We start from the raw sequence: 18,716 nt of genomic DNA, 5'->3' as shown, positions 1-18,716 counted from the left end.
ATCTGTGCACCGAGGTGGTGGAGCACACCAGTGACGAGGAGGTAGGTACCATACCAGGGTGGATTGTTCATGGTAGGTGATCTGTGTACGGAGGAGGTAGGTGCCATACCAGGGTGGATTGTTCATGGTAGGTGATCTGTGTACTGAGGTGGTGTACACCAGTGACGAGGAGGTAGGTACCATACCAGGGTGGATTGTTCATGGTAGGTCATCTGTGTACGGAGGAGGTAGGTGTCGCAAACGTGCGCACCAGAGACTGACGCAGTCCGCCATTTTGTTACGAATCTCCATGTTGTCCCTCATTCTCCCCCTTCCTCGGTTCAGCCACGGTGACATCTGGTTGTGGGTCACTGGCAGGCTAGAGCCAGCAGGGAGCCCGGAGCTATAGAACACCTCTCTGAGCCGGGGCCTAGCTGTGCAATGTAACTCCTCGGAAGAGATCAGGCAAGCTTTCCCCGGAGTTCAGAGATTCCAACCTAATAAACCTAACTCAGCGAAGGTGACAGAATCAGATAACCTTTGTTAAAATCAATGTTTCCCTTATGTCTCATATCTTGGAATATGAGAGACTTGCATAAAAACCAGGCATATCGATGGGCGATGAGCAGGCGAACAGTTTGAGGGGTCACTCGCCTTGTCTCGGATACATAGGAAAGCAAAAAAAATAGATCTCGTGAACCGTTCAGTGTATAATTTCATAATTCATATCTAATCAATCCTCAGACGTGTCGGCATAATAATCTACCCGCGGGTGGAATGTCACTTGTGCAGATGGAAAGTTATGGGCAAATATGAGTTATGGGAGATTTTGGCTCTAGTTGAGGTATCCGCCCATATCTCCACACCCTAAGCGGGGTATTGCTCCTTGACTTCAGAGACGCCCCCTGCTGGGGACTACAAAACAGGCTGTCAGGCCTAAGAGTTGAAGACGTCTCCCATTTTAACATCAGTACCACCTGGGGAGACCCGTGCCCTTTTGCTCTGAAACTTGGATCTGCTAACCCAGTACTTTGGCAAGTACCTTCCCTCTGTATAATACGGTCACAGCAGGCCCGGTTCTACAGACGATTACCTCAACCATTCTAGTGTTTTTAGCTGATATCGCCGAGTTTCCTCTCTCTCTACAAAAAGGAGGCGGTGGCAGTGTGAAGGGTTAATTGCGGAATAACAATCGCTCAGGTTGCCGGTACATCGATAGTGTCCAATTAGCTGGAAAGTCGTTGTGCAGCTGGGTGTGGCATTGTTGCGCATGTGACAGCGTGGTTTTAGATTGGCTAGTCCTTTGGTCACGAGTTTGGTGAGAAGGTCTGGGGTCTGACGCTGCAATCATGACAGTAGGTACCATACCAGGGTGGATTGTTCATGGTAGGTGATCTGTGTACGGAGGTGGTAGGTACCATACCAGGGTGGATTGGTCATGGTAGGTGATCTGTGTACGGAGGTGGTGGAGTACACCAGTGACAAGGAGGTAGGTACCATACCAGGGTGGATTGGTCGTAGTGGGGAGGTCATCTCTTACCTGTAGATCACTTGTACATGGGGGGGATGGTGAAGGCTCCATTGCAGACAAATGTGAAATGTATTTCTGAGGATCACCTCTGGAGTCTTTACACAAATGGGAACACCAGCTCCTGGCAGACGTAGTGTGTTCTCTGTGGTGACCCGTGTCTCCCACCTTCACTCTGGTCCAGTCCTGCTGCCTCCATCTTGCTTGTCGGCATTCCACACTTTCAGGAGTGTTGGTTGCCTGTCTATCCCACTGCGTGCTGTAAGTCCATCCTCTGCTGTGTCCTGTAGGGATCAGAGGAAGGAACCAACATGTGCCACAGGCTGAGGCAGACATCCAGCACGCCTCAAAATGTCACATTGAAGAGTCTGACAAAGCTGTATCATGGAAGATGGCAGACCCGGGCCATGGAAGAGGTGACTAGAATACCTCCTCTGTGGTAATGGATGGAAGATGGCAGACCCAGGACCATGGAAGAGGTGACTAGGATACCTCCTCTGTGGTAATGGATGGAAGATGGCAGACCCGGGCCATGGAAGAGGTGACTAGAATACCTCCTCTGTGGTAATGGATGGAAGATGGCAGACCCGGACCATGGAAGAGGTGACTAGAATACCTCCTCTGTGGTAATGGATGGAAGATGGCAGACCCGGACCATGGAAGAGGTGACTAGAATACCTCCTCTGTGGTAATGGATGGAAGATGGCAGACCCGGACCATGGAAGAGGTGACTAGAATACCTCCTCTGTGGTAATGGATGGAAGATGGCAGACCCGGACCATGGAAGAGGTGACTAGAATACCTCCTCTGTGGTAATGGATGGAAGATGGCAGACCCGGACCATGGAAGAGGTGACTAGAATACCTCCTCTGTGGTAATGGATGGAAGATGGCAGACCCGGACCATGGAAGAGGTGACTAGAATACCTCTGTGGTAATGGATGGAAGATGGCAGACCAGGACCATGGAAGAGGTGACTAGAATACCTCCTCTGTGGTAATGGATGGAAGATGGCAGACCCGGGCCATGGAAGAGGTGACTAGAATACCTCCTCTGTGGTAATGGATGGAAGATGGCAGACCAGGACCATGGAAGAGGTGACTAGAATACCTCCTCTGTGGTAATGGATGGAAGATGGCAGACCCGGACCATGGAAGAGGTGACTAGAATACCTCCTCTGTGGTAATGGATGGAAGATGGTAGACCCGGACCATGGAAGAGGTGACTAGAATACCTCCTCTGTGGTAATGGATGGAAGATGGCAGACCCGGACCATGGAAGAGGTGACTAGAATACCTCCTCTGTGGTAATGGATGGAAGATGGCAGACCAGGACCATGGAAGAGGTGACTAGAATACCTCCTCTGTGGTAATGGATGGAAGATGGTAGACCCGGACCATGGAAGAGGTGACTAGAATACCTCCTCTGTGGTAATGGATGGAAGATGGCAGACCAGGACCATGGAAGAGGTGACTAGAATACCTCCTCTGTGGTAATGGATGGAAGATGGCAGACCAGGACCATGGAAGAGCTGACTAGAATACCTCCTCTGTGGTAATGGATGGAAGATGGCAGACCAGGACCATGGAAGAGGTGACTAGAATACCTCCTCTGTGGTAATGGATGGAAGATGGCAGACCCGGACCATGGAAGAGGTGACTAGAATACCTCCTCTGTGGTAATGGATGGAAGATGGCAGACCAGGACCATGGAAGAGGTGACTAGAATACCTCTGTGGTAATGGATGGAAGATGGCAGACCCAGACCATGGAAGAGGTGACTAGAATACCTCCTCTGTGGTAATGGATGGAAGATGGTAGACCCGGACCATGGAAGAGGTGACTAGAATACCTCCTCTGTGGTAATGGATGGAAGATGGCAGACCCGGACCATGGAAGAGGTGACTAGAATACCTCTGTGGTAATGGATGGAAGATGGTAGACCCGGACCATGGAAGAGGTGACTAGAATACCTCCTCTGTGGTAATGGATGGAAGATGGCAGACCCGGGCCATGGAAGAGGTGACTAGAATACCACCTCTGTGGTAATGGATGGAAGATGGCAGACCAGGACCATGGAAGAGGTGACTAGAATACCTCCTCTGTGGTAATGGATGGAAGATGGCAGACCCGGGCCATGGAAGAGGTGACTAGAATACCTCCTCTGTGGTAATGGATGGAAGATGGTAGACCCGGACCATGGAAGAGGTGACTAGAATACCTCTGTGGTAATGGATGGAAGATGGCAGACCAGGACCATGGAAGAGGTGACTAGAATACCTCCTCTGTGGTAATGGATGGAAGATGGCAGACCCGGACCATGGAAGAGGTGACTAGAATACCTCCTCTGTGGTAATGGATGGAAGATGGCAGACCAGGACCATGGAAGAGGTGACTAGAATACCTCCTCTGTGGTAATGGATGGAAGATGGCAGACCCAGACCATGGAAGAGGTGACTAGAATACCTCTGTGGTAATGGATGGAAGATGGCAGACCCAGACCATGGAAGAGGTGACTAGAATACCTCTGTGGTAATGGATGGAAGATGGCAGACCCGGGCCATGGAAGAGGTGACTAGGATACCTCCTCTGTGGTAATGGATGGAAGATGGCAGACCCGGACCATGGAAGAGGTGACTAGAATACCTCCTCTGTGGTAATGGATGGAAGATGGCAGACCAGGACCATGGAAGAGGTGACTAGAATACCTCCTCTGTGGTAATGGATGGAAGATGGCAGACCCGGGCCATGGAAGAGGTGACTAGAATACCTCTGTGGTAATGGATGGAAGATGGCAGACCAGGACCATGGAAGAGGTGACTAGAATACCTCCTCTGTGGTAATGGATGGAAGATGGCAGACCAGGACCATGGAAGAGCTGACTAGAATACCTCCTCTGTGGTAATGGATGGAAGATGGCAGACCAGGACCATGGAAGAGGTGACTAGAATACCTCCTCTGTGGTAATGGATGGAAGATGGCAGACCCAGACCATGGAAGAGGTGACTAGAATACCTCCTCTGTGGTAATGGATGGAAGATGGTAGACCCGGACCATGGAAGAGGTGACTAGAATACCTCCTCTGTGGTAATGGATGGAAGATGGTTAGACCCGGACCATGGAAGAGGTGACTAGAATACCTCTGTGGTAATGGATGGAAGATGGCAGACCCGGACCATGGAAGAGGTGACTAGAATACCTCCTCTGTGGTAATGGATGGAAGATGGCAGACCCGGACCATGGAAGAGGTGACTAGAATACCTCTGTGGTAATGGATGGAAGATGGCAGACCAGGACCATGGAAGAGGTGACTAGAATACCTCCTCTGTGGTAATGGATGGAAGATGGCAGACCAGGACCATGGAAGAGCTGACTAGAATACCTCCTCTGTGGTAATGGATGGAAGATGGCAGACCCGGGCCATGGAAGAGGTGACTAGAATACCTCCTCTGTGGTAATGGATGGAAGATGGCAGACCAGGACCCATGGAAGAGGTGACTAGAATACCTCCTCTGTGGTAATGGATGGAAGATGGCAGACCCAGACCATGGAAGAGGTGACTAGAATACCTCCTCTGTGGTAATGGATGGAAGATGGCAGACCAGGACCATGGAAGAGCTGACTAGAATACCTCCTCTGTGGTAATGGATGGAAGATGGCAGACCCAGACCATGGAAGAGGTGACTAGAATACCTCCTCTGTGGTAATGGATGGAAGATGGCAGACCAGGACCATGGAAGAGGTGACTAGAATACCTCCTCTGTGGTAATGGATGGAAGATGGCAGACCCAGACCATGGAAGAGGTGACTAGAATACCTCCTCTGTGGTAATGGATGGAAGATGGCAGACCCAGACCATGGAAGAGGTGACTAGAATACCTCCTCTGTGGTAATGGATGGAAGATGGCAGACCCAGACCATGGAAGAGGTGACTAGAATACCTCCTCTGTGGTAATGGATGGAAGATGGCAGACCAGGACCATGGAAGAGGTGACTAGAATACCTCCTCTGTGGTAATGGATGGAAGATGGCAGACCCAGACCATGGAAGAGGTGACTAGAATACCTCCTCTGTGGTAATGGATGGAAGATGGCAGACCAGGACCATGGAAGAGGTGACTAGAATACCTCCTCTGTGGTAATGGATGGAAGATGGCAGACCCAGACCATGGAAGAGGTGACTAGAATACCTCCTCTGTGGTAATGGATGGAAGATGGCAGACCCAGACCATGGAAGAGGTGACTAGAATACCTCCTCTGTGGTAATGGATGGAAGATGGCAGACCCAGACCATGGAAGAGGTGACTAGAATACCTCTGGTAATGGATGGAAGATGGCAGACCCAGACCATGGAAGAGGTGACTAGAATACCTCCTCTGTGGTAATGGATGGAAGATGGCAGACCCGGGCCATGGAAGAGGTGACTAGAATACCTCCTCTGTGGTAATGGATGGAAGATGGCAGACCAGGACCATGGAAGAGGTGACTAGAATACCTCCTCTGTGGTAATGGATGGAAGATGGCAGACCAGGACCATGGAAGAGGTGACTAGAATACCTCCTCTGTGGTAATGGATGGAAGATGGCAGACCAGGACCATGGAAGAGGTGACTAGAATACCTCTGTGGTAATGGATGGAAGATGGCAGACCAGGACCATGGAAGAGGTGACTAGAATACCTCCTCTGTGGTAATGGATGGAAGATGGCAGACCCAGACCATGGAAGAGGTGACTAGAATACCACCTCTGTGGTAATGGATGGAAGATGGCAGACCCGGGCCATGGAAGAGGTGACTAGAATACCTCCTCTGTGGTAATGGATGGAAGATGGCAGACCAGGACCATGGAAGAGGTGACTAGAATACCTCCTCTGTGGTAATGGATGGAAGATGGCAGACCCGGACCATGGAAGAGGTGACTAGAATACCTCCTCTGTGGTAATGGATGGAAGATGGTAGACCCGGGCCATGGAAGAGGTGACTAGAATACCTCCTCTGTGGTAATGGATGGAAGATGGCAGACCCAGACCATGGAAGAGGTGACTAGAATACCTCCTCTGTGGTAATGGATGGAAGATGGCAGACCCGGGCCATGGAAGAGGTGACTAGGATACCTCCTCTGTGGTAATGGATGGAAGATGGCAGACCAGGACCATGGAAGAGGTGACTAGAATACCTCCTCTGTGGTAATGGATGGAAGATGGCAGACCCGGGCCATGGAAGAGGTGACTAGAATACCTCCTCTGTGGTAATGGATGGAAGATGGCAGACCAGGACCATGGAAGAGGTGACTAGAATACCTCCTCTGTGGTAATGGATGGAAGATGGCAGACCAGGACCATGGAAGAGGTGACTAGAATACCTCCTCTGTGGTAATGGATGGAAGATGGCAGACCAGGACCATGGAAGAGGTGACTAGAATACCTCCTCTGTGGTAATGGATGGAAGATGGCAGACCCGGGCCATGGAAGAGGTGACTAGAATACCTCTGTGGTAATGGATGGAAGATGGCAGACCAGGACCATGGAAGAGGTGACTAGAATACCTCCTCTGTGGTAATGGATGGAAGATGGCAGACCAGGACCATGGAAGAGCTGACTAGAATACCTCCTCTGTGGTAATGGATGGAAGATGGCAGACCAGGACCATGGAAGAGGTGACTAGAATACCTCCTCTGTGGTAATGGATGGAAGATGGCAGACCCAGACCATGGAAGAGGTGACTAGAATACCTCCTCTGTGGTAATGGATGGAAGATGGTAGACCCGGACCATGGAAGAGGTGACTAGAATACCTCCTCTGTGGTAATGGATGGAAGATGGCAGACCAGGACCATGGAAGAGGTGACTAGAATACCTCCTCTGTGGTAATGGATGGAAGATGGCAGACCCAGACCATGGAAGAGGTGACTAGAATACCTCTGGTAATGGATGGAAGATGGCAGACCCAGACCATGGAAGAGGTGACTAGAATACCTCCTCTGTGGTAATGGATGGAAGATGGCAGACCCGGGCCATGGAAGAGGTGACTAGAATACCTCTGTGGTAATGGATGGAAGATGGCAGACCAGGACCATGGAAGAGGTGACTAGAATACCTCCTCTGTGGTAATGGATGGAAGATGGCAGACCAGGACCATGGAAGAGGTGACTAGAATACCTCCTCTGTGGTAATGGATGGAAGATGGCAGACCAGGACCATGGAAGAGGTGACTAGAATACCTCTGTGGTAATGGATGGAAGATGGCAGACCAGGACCATGGAAGAGGTGACTAGAATACCTCCTCTGTGGTAATGGATGGAAGATGGCAGACCCAGACCATGGAAGAGGTGACTAGAATACCACCTCTGTGGTAATGGATGGAAGATGGCAGACCCGGGCCATGGAAGAGGTGACTAGAATACCTCCTCTGTGGTAATGGATGGAAGATGGCAGACCAGGACCATGGAAGAGGTGACTAGAATACCTCCTCTGTGGTAATGGATGGAAGATGGCAGACCCGGACCATGGAAGAGGTGACTAGAATACCTCCTCTGTGGTAATGGATGGAAGATGGTAGACCCGGGCCATGGAAGAGGTGACTAGAATACCTCCTCTGTGGTAATGGATGGAAGATGGCAGACCCAGACCATGGAAGAGGTGACTAGAATACCTCCTCTGTGGTAATGGATGGAAGATGGCAGACCCGGGCCATGGAAGAGGTGACTAGGATACCTCCTCTGTGGTAATGGATGGAAGATGGCAGACCAGGACCATGGAAGAGGTGACTAGAATACCTCCTCTGTGGTAATGGATGGAAGATGGCAGACCCGGGCCATGGAAGAGGTGACTAGAATACCTCCTCTGTGGTAATGGATGGAAGATGGCAGACCAGGACCATGGAAGAGGTGACTAGAATACCTCCTCTGTGGTAATGGATGGAAGATGGCAGACCAGGACCATGGAAGAGGTGACTAGAATACCTCCTCTGTGGTAATGGATGGAAGATGGCAGACCAGGACCATGGAAGAGGTGACTAGAATACCTCCTCTGTGGTAATGGATGGAAGATGGCAGACCCGGGCCATGGAAGAGGTGACTAGAATACCTCTGTGGTAATGGATGGAAGATGGCAGACCAGGACCATGGAAGAGGTGACTAGAATACCTCCTCTGTGGTAATGGATGGAAGATGGCAGACCAGGACCATGGAAGAGCTGACTAGAATACCTCCTCTGTGGTAATGGATGGAAGATGGCAGACCAGGACCATGGAAGAGGTGACTAGAATACCTCCTCTGTGGTAATGGATGGAAGATGGCAGACCCAGACCATGGAAGAGGTGACTAGAATACCTCCTCTGTGGTAATGGATGGAAGATGGTAGACCCGGACCATGGAAGAGGTGACTAGAATACCTCCTCTGTGGTAATGGATGGAAGATGGCAGACCCAGACCATGGAAGAGGTGACTAGAATACCTCCTCTGTGGTAATGGATGGAAGATGGCAGACCAGGACCATGGAAGAGGTGACTAGAATACCTCCTCTGTGGTAATGGATGGAAGATGGCAGACCCAGACCATGGAAGAGGTGACTAGAATACCTCCTCTGTGGTAATGGATGGAAGATGGCAGACCCAGACCATGGAAGAGGTGACTAGAATACCTCCTCTGTGGTAATGGATGGAAGATGGCAGACCCAGACCATGGAAGAGGTGACTAGAATACCTCCTCTGTGGTAATGGATGGAAGATGGCAGACCCAGACCATGGAAGAGGTGACTAGAATACCTCCTCTGTGGTAATGGATGGAAGATGGCAGACCCAGACCATGGAAGAGGTGACTAGAATACCTCTGGTAATGGATGGAAGATGGCAGACCCAGACCATGGAAGAGGTGACTAGAATACCTCCTCTGTGGTAATGGATGGAAGATGGCAGACCCGGACCATGGAAGAGGTGACTAGAATACCTCCTCTGTGGTAATGGATGGAAGATGGCAGACCAGGACCATGGAAGAGGTGACTAGAATACCTCCTCTGTGGTAATGGATGGAAGATGGCAGACCAGGACCATGGAAGAGGTGACTAGAATACCTCTGTGGTAATGGATGGAAGATGGCAGACCCAGACCATGGAAGAGGTGACTAGAATACCACCTCTGTGGTAATGGATGGAAGATGGCAGACCCGGGCCATGGAAGAGGTGACTAGAATACCTCCTCTGTGGTAATGGATGGAAGATGGCAGACCCAGACCATGGAAGAGGTGACTAGAATACCACCTCTGTGGTAATGGATGGAAGATGGCAGACCCGGGCCATGGAAGAGGTGACTAGAATACCTCCTCTGTGGTAATGGATGGAAGATGGCAGACCAGGACCATGGAAGAGGTGACTAGAATACCTCCTCTGTGGTAATGGATGGAAGATGGCAGACCCGGACCATGGAAGAGGTGACTAGAATACCTCCTCTGTGGTAATGGATGGAAGATGGTAGACCCGGGCCATGGAAGAGGTGACTAGAATACCTCCTCTGTGGTAATGGATGGAAGATGGCAGACCCAGACCATGGAAGAGGTGACTAGAATACCTCCTCTGTGGTAATGGATGGAAGATGGCAGACCCAGACCATGGAAGAGGTGACTAGAATACCTCCTCTGTGGTAATGGATGGAAGATGGCAGACCCGGGCCATGGAAGAGGTGACTAGGATACCACCTCTGTGGTAATGGATGGAAGATGGCAGACCAGGACCATGGAAGAGGTGACTAGAATACCTCCTCTGTGGTAATGGATGGAAGATGGCAGACCCGGACCATGGAAGAGGTGACTAGAATACCTCCTCTGTGGTAATGGATGGAAGATGGCAGACCCGGGCCATGGAAGAGGTGACTAGGATACCACCTCTGTGGTAATGGATGGAAGATGGCAGACCCAGACCATGGAAGAGGTGACTAGAATACCTCCTCTGTGGTAATGGATGGAGGATGGTAGACCCGGGCCATGGAAGAGGTGACTAGAATACCTCCTCTGTGGTAATGGATGGAAGATGGTAGACCCGGGCCATGGAAGAGGTGACTAGAATACCTCCTCTGTGGTAATGGATGGAAGATGGTAGACCCGGGCCATGGAAGAGGTGACTAGAATACCTCCTCTGTGGTAATGGATGGAGGATGGTAGACCCGGGCCATGGAAGAGGTGACTAGGATACCTCCTCTGTGGTAATGGATGGAAGATGTGACTAGGATGCCTCCTCTCTCGGGAACAGTTGTGACTGGTGGAATGTGGCCAGCCCTACACTTGTATCCCTCAGACTGGATCCGATGTCCATGTGTACTGGTTCAGGACATGTTCTGTGGTATTTATCTGTCATTGGGAGCCTGTGCTCTGTAACCTCCTTCTGTGGTTTTCAGGTGGCTGTGTGTAATCTGGCCTCCATCGCCCTAAACATGTATGTGACATCGGATCGCACGTATGATTTTAAGAAACTGGCAGATGTCACCAAGGTCATAGTCAAGAACCTGAACAAGATCATCAACATTAACTTCTACCCAATTCCCGAGGTAAGCGCCCCCCCACCCCTGCAGTCCGGCCTCCTGCCCCTGCAGTCCAGCCACTGGTTCTCTGTATTCAGTGTCCTATCTTCTCTCTGATCCCAGGCGGAATACTCCAACAAGAGGCACCGTCCTATAGGAATTGGAGTCCAAGGTTTGGCAGATGCTTTCATCCTCATGCGGTACCCATTCGAGAGCCCTGAAGCCCAACTACTGAACAAACAGATCTTTGAGACAATTTATCATGCTGCACTGGAGTCCAGCTGTGAGCTGGCCAAGGAGCACGGGCCCTATGACACCTACGAGGGGAGCCCCATCAGTAAAGGGGTAAGATGCCGTGTCTTCAGGGTTGAGGACCTTCCTGACTCTTCCTATGATGGCTCAATGTCTCCTCTCTTCGCAGATCCTGCAGCCGGATATGTGGAATGTCACCCCCACCGAGCTCTGGGACTGGGCGCCTCTGAGGGAGAAGATTGCCAAGTAAGTCCCCAGATCCCTCCCTGAGGATGGAGCACACCAGGGATTGCTTTCATTAACTGCCCCAATGAAAAATAAATGGCTGTTTTTGTATCCGTGCAGCCAACAGGCAATAAAATAAGTTGGTGCAGCTATGTCTGTAGAGAGTATGGACCATCTGATGGCTGTGTAGAGAGTATGGACCATCTGATGGCTGTGTAGAGAGTATGGACCATCTGATGGCTGTGTAGAGAGTATGGACCGTCTGGTGGCTCTGTGTGTAGAGAGTATGGACCATCTGATGGCTCTGTGTGTAGAGGGTATGGACCATCTGATGGCTGTGTAGAGAGTATGGACCATCTGATGGCTGTGTAGAGAGTATGGACCATCTGATGGCTGTGTAGAGAGTATGGACCATCTGATGGCTGTGTAGAGAGTATGGACCATCTGATGGCTGTGTAGAGAGTATGGACCATCTGATGGCTGTGTAGAGAGTATGGACCGTCTGATGGCTGTGTAGAGAGTATGGACCGTCTGATGGCTGTGTAGAGAGTATGGACCGTCTGGTGGCTCTGTGTGTAGAGGGTATGGACCATCTGATGGCTGTGTAGAGAGTATGGACCATCTGATGGCTGTGTAGAGAGTATGGACCGTCTGGTGGCTCTGTGTGTAGAGAGTATGGACCATCTGATGGCTCTGTGTGTAGAGGGTATGGACCATCTGATGGCTGTGTAGAGAGTATGGACCATCTGATGGCTGTGTAGAGAGTATGGACCATCTGATGGCTGTGTAGAGAGTATGGACCGTCTGATGGCTGTGTAGAGAGTATGGACCGTCTGATGGCTGTGTAGAGAGTATGGACCGTCTGATGGCTGTGTAGAGAGTATGGACCGTCTGGTGGCTCTGTGTGTAGAGGGTATGGACCATCTGATGGCTGTGTAGAGAGTATGGACCATCTGATGGCTGTGTAGAGAGTATGGACCATCTGATGGCTGTGTAGAGAGTATGGACCGTCTGATGGCTGTGTAGAGAGTATGGACCGTCTGATGGCTGTGTAGAGAGTATGGACCGTCTGATGGCTGTGTAGAGAGTATGGACCGTCTGGTGGCTCTGTGTGTAGAGGGTATGGACCATCTGATGGCTGTGTAGAGAGTATGGACCATCTGATGGCTGTGTAGAGAGTATGGACCGTCTGGTGGCTCTGTGTGTAGAGAGTATGGACCATCTGATGGCTCTGTGTGTAGAGGGTATGGACCATCTGATGGCTCTGTAGAGAGTATGGACCGTCTGGTGGCTCTGTGTGGAGAGTATGGACCGTCTGGTGGCTCTGTGTGGAGAGTATGGACCGTCTGGTGGCTCTGTGTGGAGAGTATGGACCGTCTGATGGCTGTGTGTGGAGAGTATGGACCGTCTGATGGCTGTGTGTGGAGAGTATGGACCGTCTGATGGCTGTGTGTGGAGAGTATGGACCGTCTGGTGGCTCTGTGTGGAGAAAGAATGGACACATGACCTTTGAAGTAGACCTATACCTTGCCTTGAAGATGTTAAGTGTGGGGGGTAGGTGACCCCGCTGTATCCTTTCTCTGCTTTAAGGGACGGTGTGGGGGGTAGGTGACCCCGCTGTATCCTTTCTCTGATTTATGGGACGGTGTGGGGGGTAGGTGACCCCGCTGTATCCTCATTTCTCTGATTTATGGGACGGTGTGGGGGGTAGGTGACCCCGCTGTATCCTCATTTCTCTGATTTATGGGACGGTGTGGGGGGTAGGTGACCCCGCTGTATCCTTTCTCTGATTTATGGGACGGTGTGGGGGGTAGGTGACCCCGCTGTATCCTCATTTCTCTGATTTATGGGACGGTGTGGGGGGTAGGTGACCCCGCTGTATCCTCATTTCTCTGATTTATGGGACGGTGTGGGGGGTAGGTGACCCCGCTGTATCCTCATTTCTCTGATTTATGGGACGGTGTGGGGGGTAGGTGACCCCGCTGTATCCTCATTTCTCTGATTTATGGGACGGTGTGGGAGGTAGGTGACCCCGCTGTATCCTTTCTCTGATTTATGGGACGGTGTGGGGGGTAGGTGACCCCGCTGTATCCTCCCTCTGATTTATGGGACGGTGTGGGGGGTAGGTGACCCCGCTGTATCCTCTCTCTGATTTATGGGACGGTGTGGGGGGTAGGTGACCCCTTTGTATCTCGGCCTCGGCTGACTCATCTTCCTCTTGCAGGCACGGTGTTAGGAACAGTTTGCTGGTTGCTCCGATGCCAACCGCATCCACCGCACAGATCCTGGGGAACAACGAATCCATTGAGCCGTACACCAGCAACATCTACACCCGCAGAGTCCTGTCTGGGGAGTTTCAGGTAAGGGGGGCTTTTGTAATCCAATCCGTGGGTCCCCCTGTGGTGTCACGCACGCCCTCGCATGGGGTCCCCCCCGTGGTGTCACGCACGCCCTCGCGTGGGGTCCCCCCCGTGGTGTCACGCACGCCCTCGCGTGGGGTCCCCCCCGTGGTGTCACGCACGCCCTCGCGTGGGGTCCCCCCCGTGGTGTCACGCACGCCCTCGCGTGGGGTCCCCCCCGTGGTGTCACGCACGCCCTCGCGTGGGGTCCCCCCCGTGGTGTCACGCACGCCCTCGCGTGGGGTCCCCCCCGTGGTGTCACGCACGCCCTCATACTCTGCTCCCCTCACTTAGGTGGTGAACCCCCACCTGCTGAAAGACCTAACGGAGCGTGGCCTGTGGAACGAGGATATGAAGAACCAGATCATCGCCTGCAATGGCTCCATACAGGTATTGTCTATAGGAATCTCTGTGCTGGGAGCAGACTATCCCACAGATCGCTGACCGATCTTCCCTCTGCAGAGTATTCCGGAAATCTCGGCTGATCTGAAGGAACTCTATAAGACTGTGTGGGAGATCTCTCAGAAAACCATCATTAAGATGGCTGCCGACAGAGGAGCCTTCATCGACCAGAGTCAGTCGCTCAACATCCACGTGGCCGAGCCGAACTACGGCAAGCTGACCAGTATGCACTTCTATGGCTGGAAGCAGGTACGTGTAGGACTGTGCACAGGATACATAACTTCCCATATCGTCCAGGAGATCCGTCATCTCCATGTATACAACTGTGCGCAGGATACATAACTTCCCATATCGTCCAGGAGATCCGTCGTCTCCGTGTGTAGAACTGTGCGCAGGATACATAACTTCCCATATAGTCCAGGAGATCCGTCATCTCCATGTATACAACTGTGCGCAGGATACATAACTTCCCATATAGTCCAGGAGATCCGTCATCTCCATGTATACAACTGTGCGCAGGATCCAGAACTTCCCATATCGTCCAGGAGATCCGTCATCTCCGTGTGTAGAACTGTGCGCAGGATACATAACTTCCCATATCGTCCAGGAGATCCGTCATCTCCATGTATACAACTGTGCGCAGGATACATAACTTCCCATATAGTCCAGGAGATCCGTCATCTCCATGTATACAACTGTGCGCAGGATACATAACTTCCCATATAGTCCAGGAGATCCGTCATCTCCATGTATACAACTGTGCGCAGGATACATAACTTCCCATATAGTCCAGGAGATCCGTCATCTCCATGTGTAGGTTTGTACCTGTAGATTCTGCCACATTTTCCTGTGTTGGGCTGACGACATTATTGCTTCTGTCTTTGCAGCATTGTTGCCCCTCTGATCCCCCTTCTCCTCAACAAGCTATGCACCCCCATCAACACAGAGGACTTGCGGGCCACTAGCCACTTCCAACCCCAGTATCGGACACCCCCAACCCCCCCCCCCCCCCCCCCCCCGTGACTCTCCTCTTGCTGCTCATTCCTCCCCCCCCCCGATGTCTCTCCTCTTGCTCTTCTCCATGATGTCTCTCCTCTTGCTCTTCTCTGTGATGTCTCTCCTCTTGCTCTTCTCCGTGATGTCTCTCCTCTTGCTCTTCTCCGTGATGTCTCTCCTCTTGCTCTTCTCCGTGATGACTCTCCTCTTGCTCTTCTCCGTGATGACTCTCCTCTTGCTCTTCTCCGTGATGACTCTCCTCTTGCTCTTCTCCGTGATGACTCTCCTCTTGCTCTTCTCCGTGATGACTCTCCTCTTGCTCTTCTCCGTGATGACTCTCCTCTTGCTCTTCTCCGTGATGACTCTCCTCTTGCTCTTCTCCGTGATGACTCTCCTCTTGCTCTTCTCCGTGATGTCTCTCCTCTTGCTCTTCTCCGTGATGTCTCTCCTCTTGCTCTTCTCCGTGGTGACTCTCCTCTTGCTCTTCTCCGTGGTGACTCTCCTCTTGCTCTTCTCCGTGGTGACTCTCCTCTTGCTCTTCTCCGTGGTGACTCTCCTCTTGCTCTTCTCCGTGGTGACTCTCCTCTTGCTCTTCTCCGTGGTGACTCTCCTCTTGCTCTTCTCCGTGGTGACTCTCCTCTTGCTCTTCTTCGTGGTGACTCTCCTCTTGCTCTTCTCCGTGGTGACTCTCCTCTTGCTCTTCTCCGTGGTGACTCTCCTCTTGCTCTTCTCCGTGATGACTCTCCTCTTGCTCTTCTCCGTGATGTCTCTCCTCTCGCTGCTCTTCTCCGTGATGACTCTCCTCTCGCTGCTCTTCTCCGTGATGACTCTCCTCTCGCTGCTCTTCTCCGTGATGACTCTCCTCTCGCTGCTCTTCTCCGTGATGACTCTCCTCTCGCTGCTCTTCTCCGTGATGACTCTCCTCTCGCTGCTCTTCTCCGTGATGACTCTCCTCTCGCTGCTCTTCTCCGTGATGACTCTCCTCTCGCTGCTCTTCTCCGTGATGGCTCTCTCCTCTCGCTGCTCTTCCTCGTGATGGCTCTCTCCTCTCGCTGCTCTTCCCCCCCCGATGGCTCTCTCCTCTTGCTGCTCTTCCCCCCCCGATGGCTCTCTCCTCTTGCTGCTCTTCCCCCCCGATGGCTCTCTCCTCTTGCTGCTCTTCCCCCCCGATGGCTCTCTCCTCTTGCTGCTCTTCCCCCCCCGATGGCTCTCTCCTCTTGCTGCTCATTCCCCCCCCCATGACTCTCCTCTTGCTTTGCAGTGAATTGCTGCTGTAGATGGCATTGTTTCTAATAGGAGGTGGGTTCAGCTGTGTGTGTAATCTGAGCTCCTGGTGTTGAGGTCTGCAGTCAGTCATAGAGTTTCCTACTGGCTGCAAATGGTAAATGTGATGGATTTATAGATTAATTATTTCTAAATATAAATGCAGAAACCCCTCCTCCTTCCCTTCATGTGGGTGTGGCATCTTGTGTGGGACACCACTTCCTTACTGACTGCTGAGATAAAACCATTCAGTCACATGGCCGGCGTCCTGTCTGATCACACTGATTGGCGGGGAACACGGGTTCATGTCACCAGTACCTGACAAGTCTTTCCCTCCCCCCAGGGACTGAAGACTGGCATGTACTATCTGCGGACCCGACCGGCAGCCAATCCCATCCAGTTCACCCTGAACAAGGAGAAGCTGAAGGAGAAGGCGGAGCCAACCACCATAGACACCATAGAGAGCGAGGAGAGAGAGCGGAACAAGGCGGCCATGGTGTGCTCTCTGGAGAACCGGGACGAGTGCCTGATGTGCGGGTCATAGGGGGGCGGACCCCCCAGGTACTGGACACTTCTACCTGACGTGTGTCGCCCTCTGGTGACCGCTGGTATACGCACATTGTAGTCTCTGGGCGGGGCCTGTGTGGGGGAGGGGATCGCAGGAATCGCTCCGCACTCACCGTTACCAATCACTAGAAATTAATAAATTTGTTTTCTACAAAACTTTCTACTGCCTCCGGGAATTCTTCATTCTGAGTGCTGTATGGGGGGAGGGGTGGCTGGCTCACCTGGGGTCACCCCTCTCAAATCCCCCCCCAAGAAACACTGTATGGGGGGGGGGAGGGGTGGCTCTCACCCGGGGTCAGCCCTCCCAAATTCCCCCCCAGAACATACTGTATGGGGGAGGGGTGACTGCCCAACCCACCTCAGAGAACATACTGGATGGGGGGAGGGGTGGCTGCCTCACCTGGGGTCACCCCACCCCCCTCAACAATACTGTCACGCGCCGACCGACGGTAGCCTCTAGTGGCCCACTGGCCGGAGTCCCTCAGGGCGCGGAGTCTAAGCCTCAGTCTGCTGGTTCACCAGAGCCCCTGGTGGTGGGGATGGACTTGAAGTAGCCTGAGACCAGGTTGCGACCCCCGAGTAACACCAGCTGTAGTAATGGCCGCCGCCAATGGCGTAGAGCAGGTAGGAGCCAGATGTGAAGAGGTATAGTGAGGGCAGACAGGCCGGGTTGGTAAAAGCGGAGCAGACGGTACAGATCGGTAGGCAAAGTATAGTCAGGTCACAAGCCGGGGTCAGCAACATGAGGTCAGGCACTGGGAGCAGGCAGAGAATGGTCAGCATGAGCCAAGGGTCAGGACTGGAGAGGGCAACTGTATCAGGATCAGGCTGGGTCAGGAACAAGACAATCAGGAACAGGGAACAAGACAATCAGGAACACGGCATACAGGAACAGGGAACACGGCATACAGGAACAGGGAACACGGCATACAGGAACAGGGAACACGGCATACAGGAACAGGGAACACGGCATACAGGAACACGGTGTAGCAGGAGAGATTAATCCTGTCTCATGGCTGTGATCTGCTGACTGGCCTCTCCTGTGTAACCTGACACTTGCCCTGACACAGACAAAGCAGTGAGGGATTTCAGCCCCCCCTTTCTCCTCTCAGACTGTAAGAGAGAGAGAGCCAATTATGAGAGCCATTAAAGGAGCCAATGACAAGGGCTCTTTCAAGCAGGAAGTGCAGCTGCAAAGCATTGTGGACGATGGAGTTTTGAACAGAAACGGCCTTATAGGCCAATATGGAGATAGAATTAAAAAAGAACCACGAAAGCCATCATGCTTAGAGAGAGCAGAGTGAAGGGGCCATCTTGGGTTTTCTCCGGAGGGAGAGGGGGATTGCATGTGGCAGGAGAGAGATTGGACCTGGCAAAGAAGTGCTGATGGGCAGTGCACTGCATGTTTGGTGATCTGCATCAGACAAAGGAACATCCAAACTGAGAGAAGTGGTCTACAGTACAGTGCCTACACTGACAGTGTGAAGTGCTCATCGTGAGGTGACCAGAGGAACCTGTCATTTCCAAGACGATCGTTTGGGCCTTTGTCACAGGATCTGGTGAGAGGGATTTCTCCCACTGTCAGATGACAGGAACATTGCACA

General features: G+C 52.1%; 1 protein-coding gene across 1 annotated transcript; it reads left to right on the top strand.

Annotated features, from left to right (window-relative positions):
* The first annotated feature begins 6 nt into the window (after positions 1–6).
* On the top strand, positions 7–17,268 carry RRM1 (ribonucleotide reductase catalytic subunit M1). The gene is made up of 8 exons (XM_089667572.1): positions 7–41; positions 10,886–11,035; positions 11,132–11,353; positions 11,430–11,506; positions 13,710–13,845; positions 14,179–14,274; positions 14,347–14,535; positions 16,889–17,268. Exons 2-8 carry the CDS (start codon positions 10,922–10,924, stop codon positions 17,087–17,089), a joined length of 1,035 nt encoding a protein of 344 aa, XP_089523698.1. The 5' UTR covers positions 7–41; positions 10,886–10,921; the 3' UTR covers positions 17,090–17,268.
* Positions 17,269–18,716: the final 1,448 nt, after the last annotated feature.

The sequence above is a fragment of the Staurois parvus genome, unplaced genomic scaffold, assembly GCF_062004578.1.
Source record: "Staurois parvus isolate SC_StPar_1 unplaced genomic scaffold, SC_StPar_1.0 ptg003380l, whole genome shotgun sequence".
NCBI lineage: Eukaryota > Metazoa > Chordata > Amphibia > Anura > Ranidae > Staurois > Staurois parvus.
This window is presented reverse-complemented; position numbering and strand designations above follow the sequence as displayed.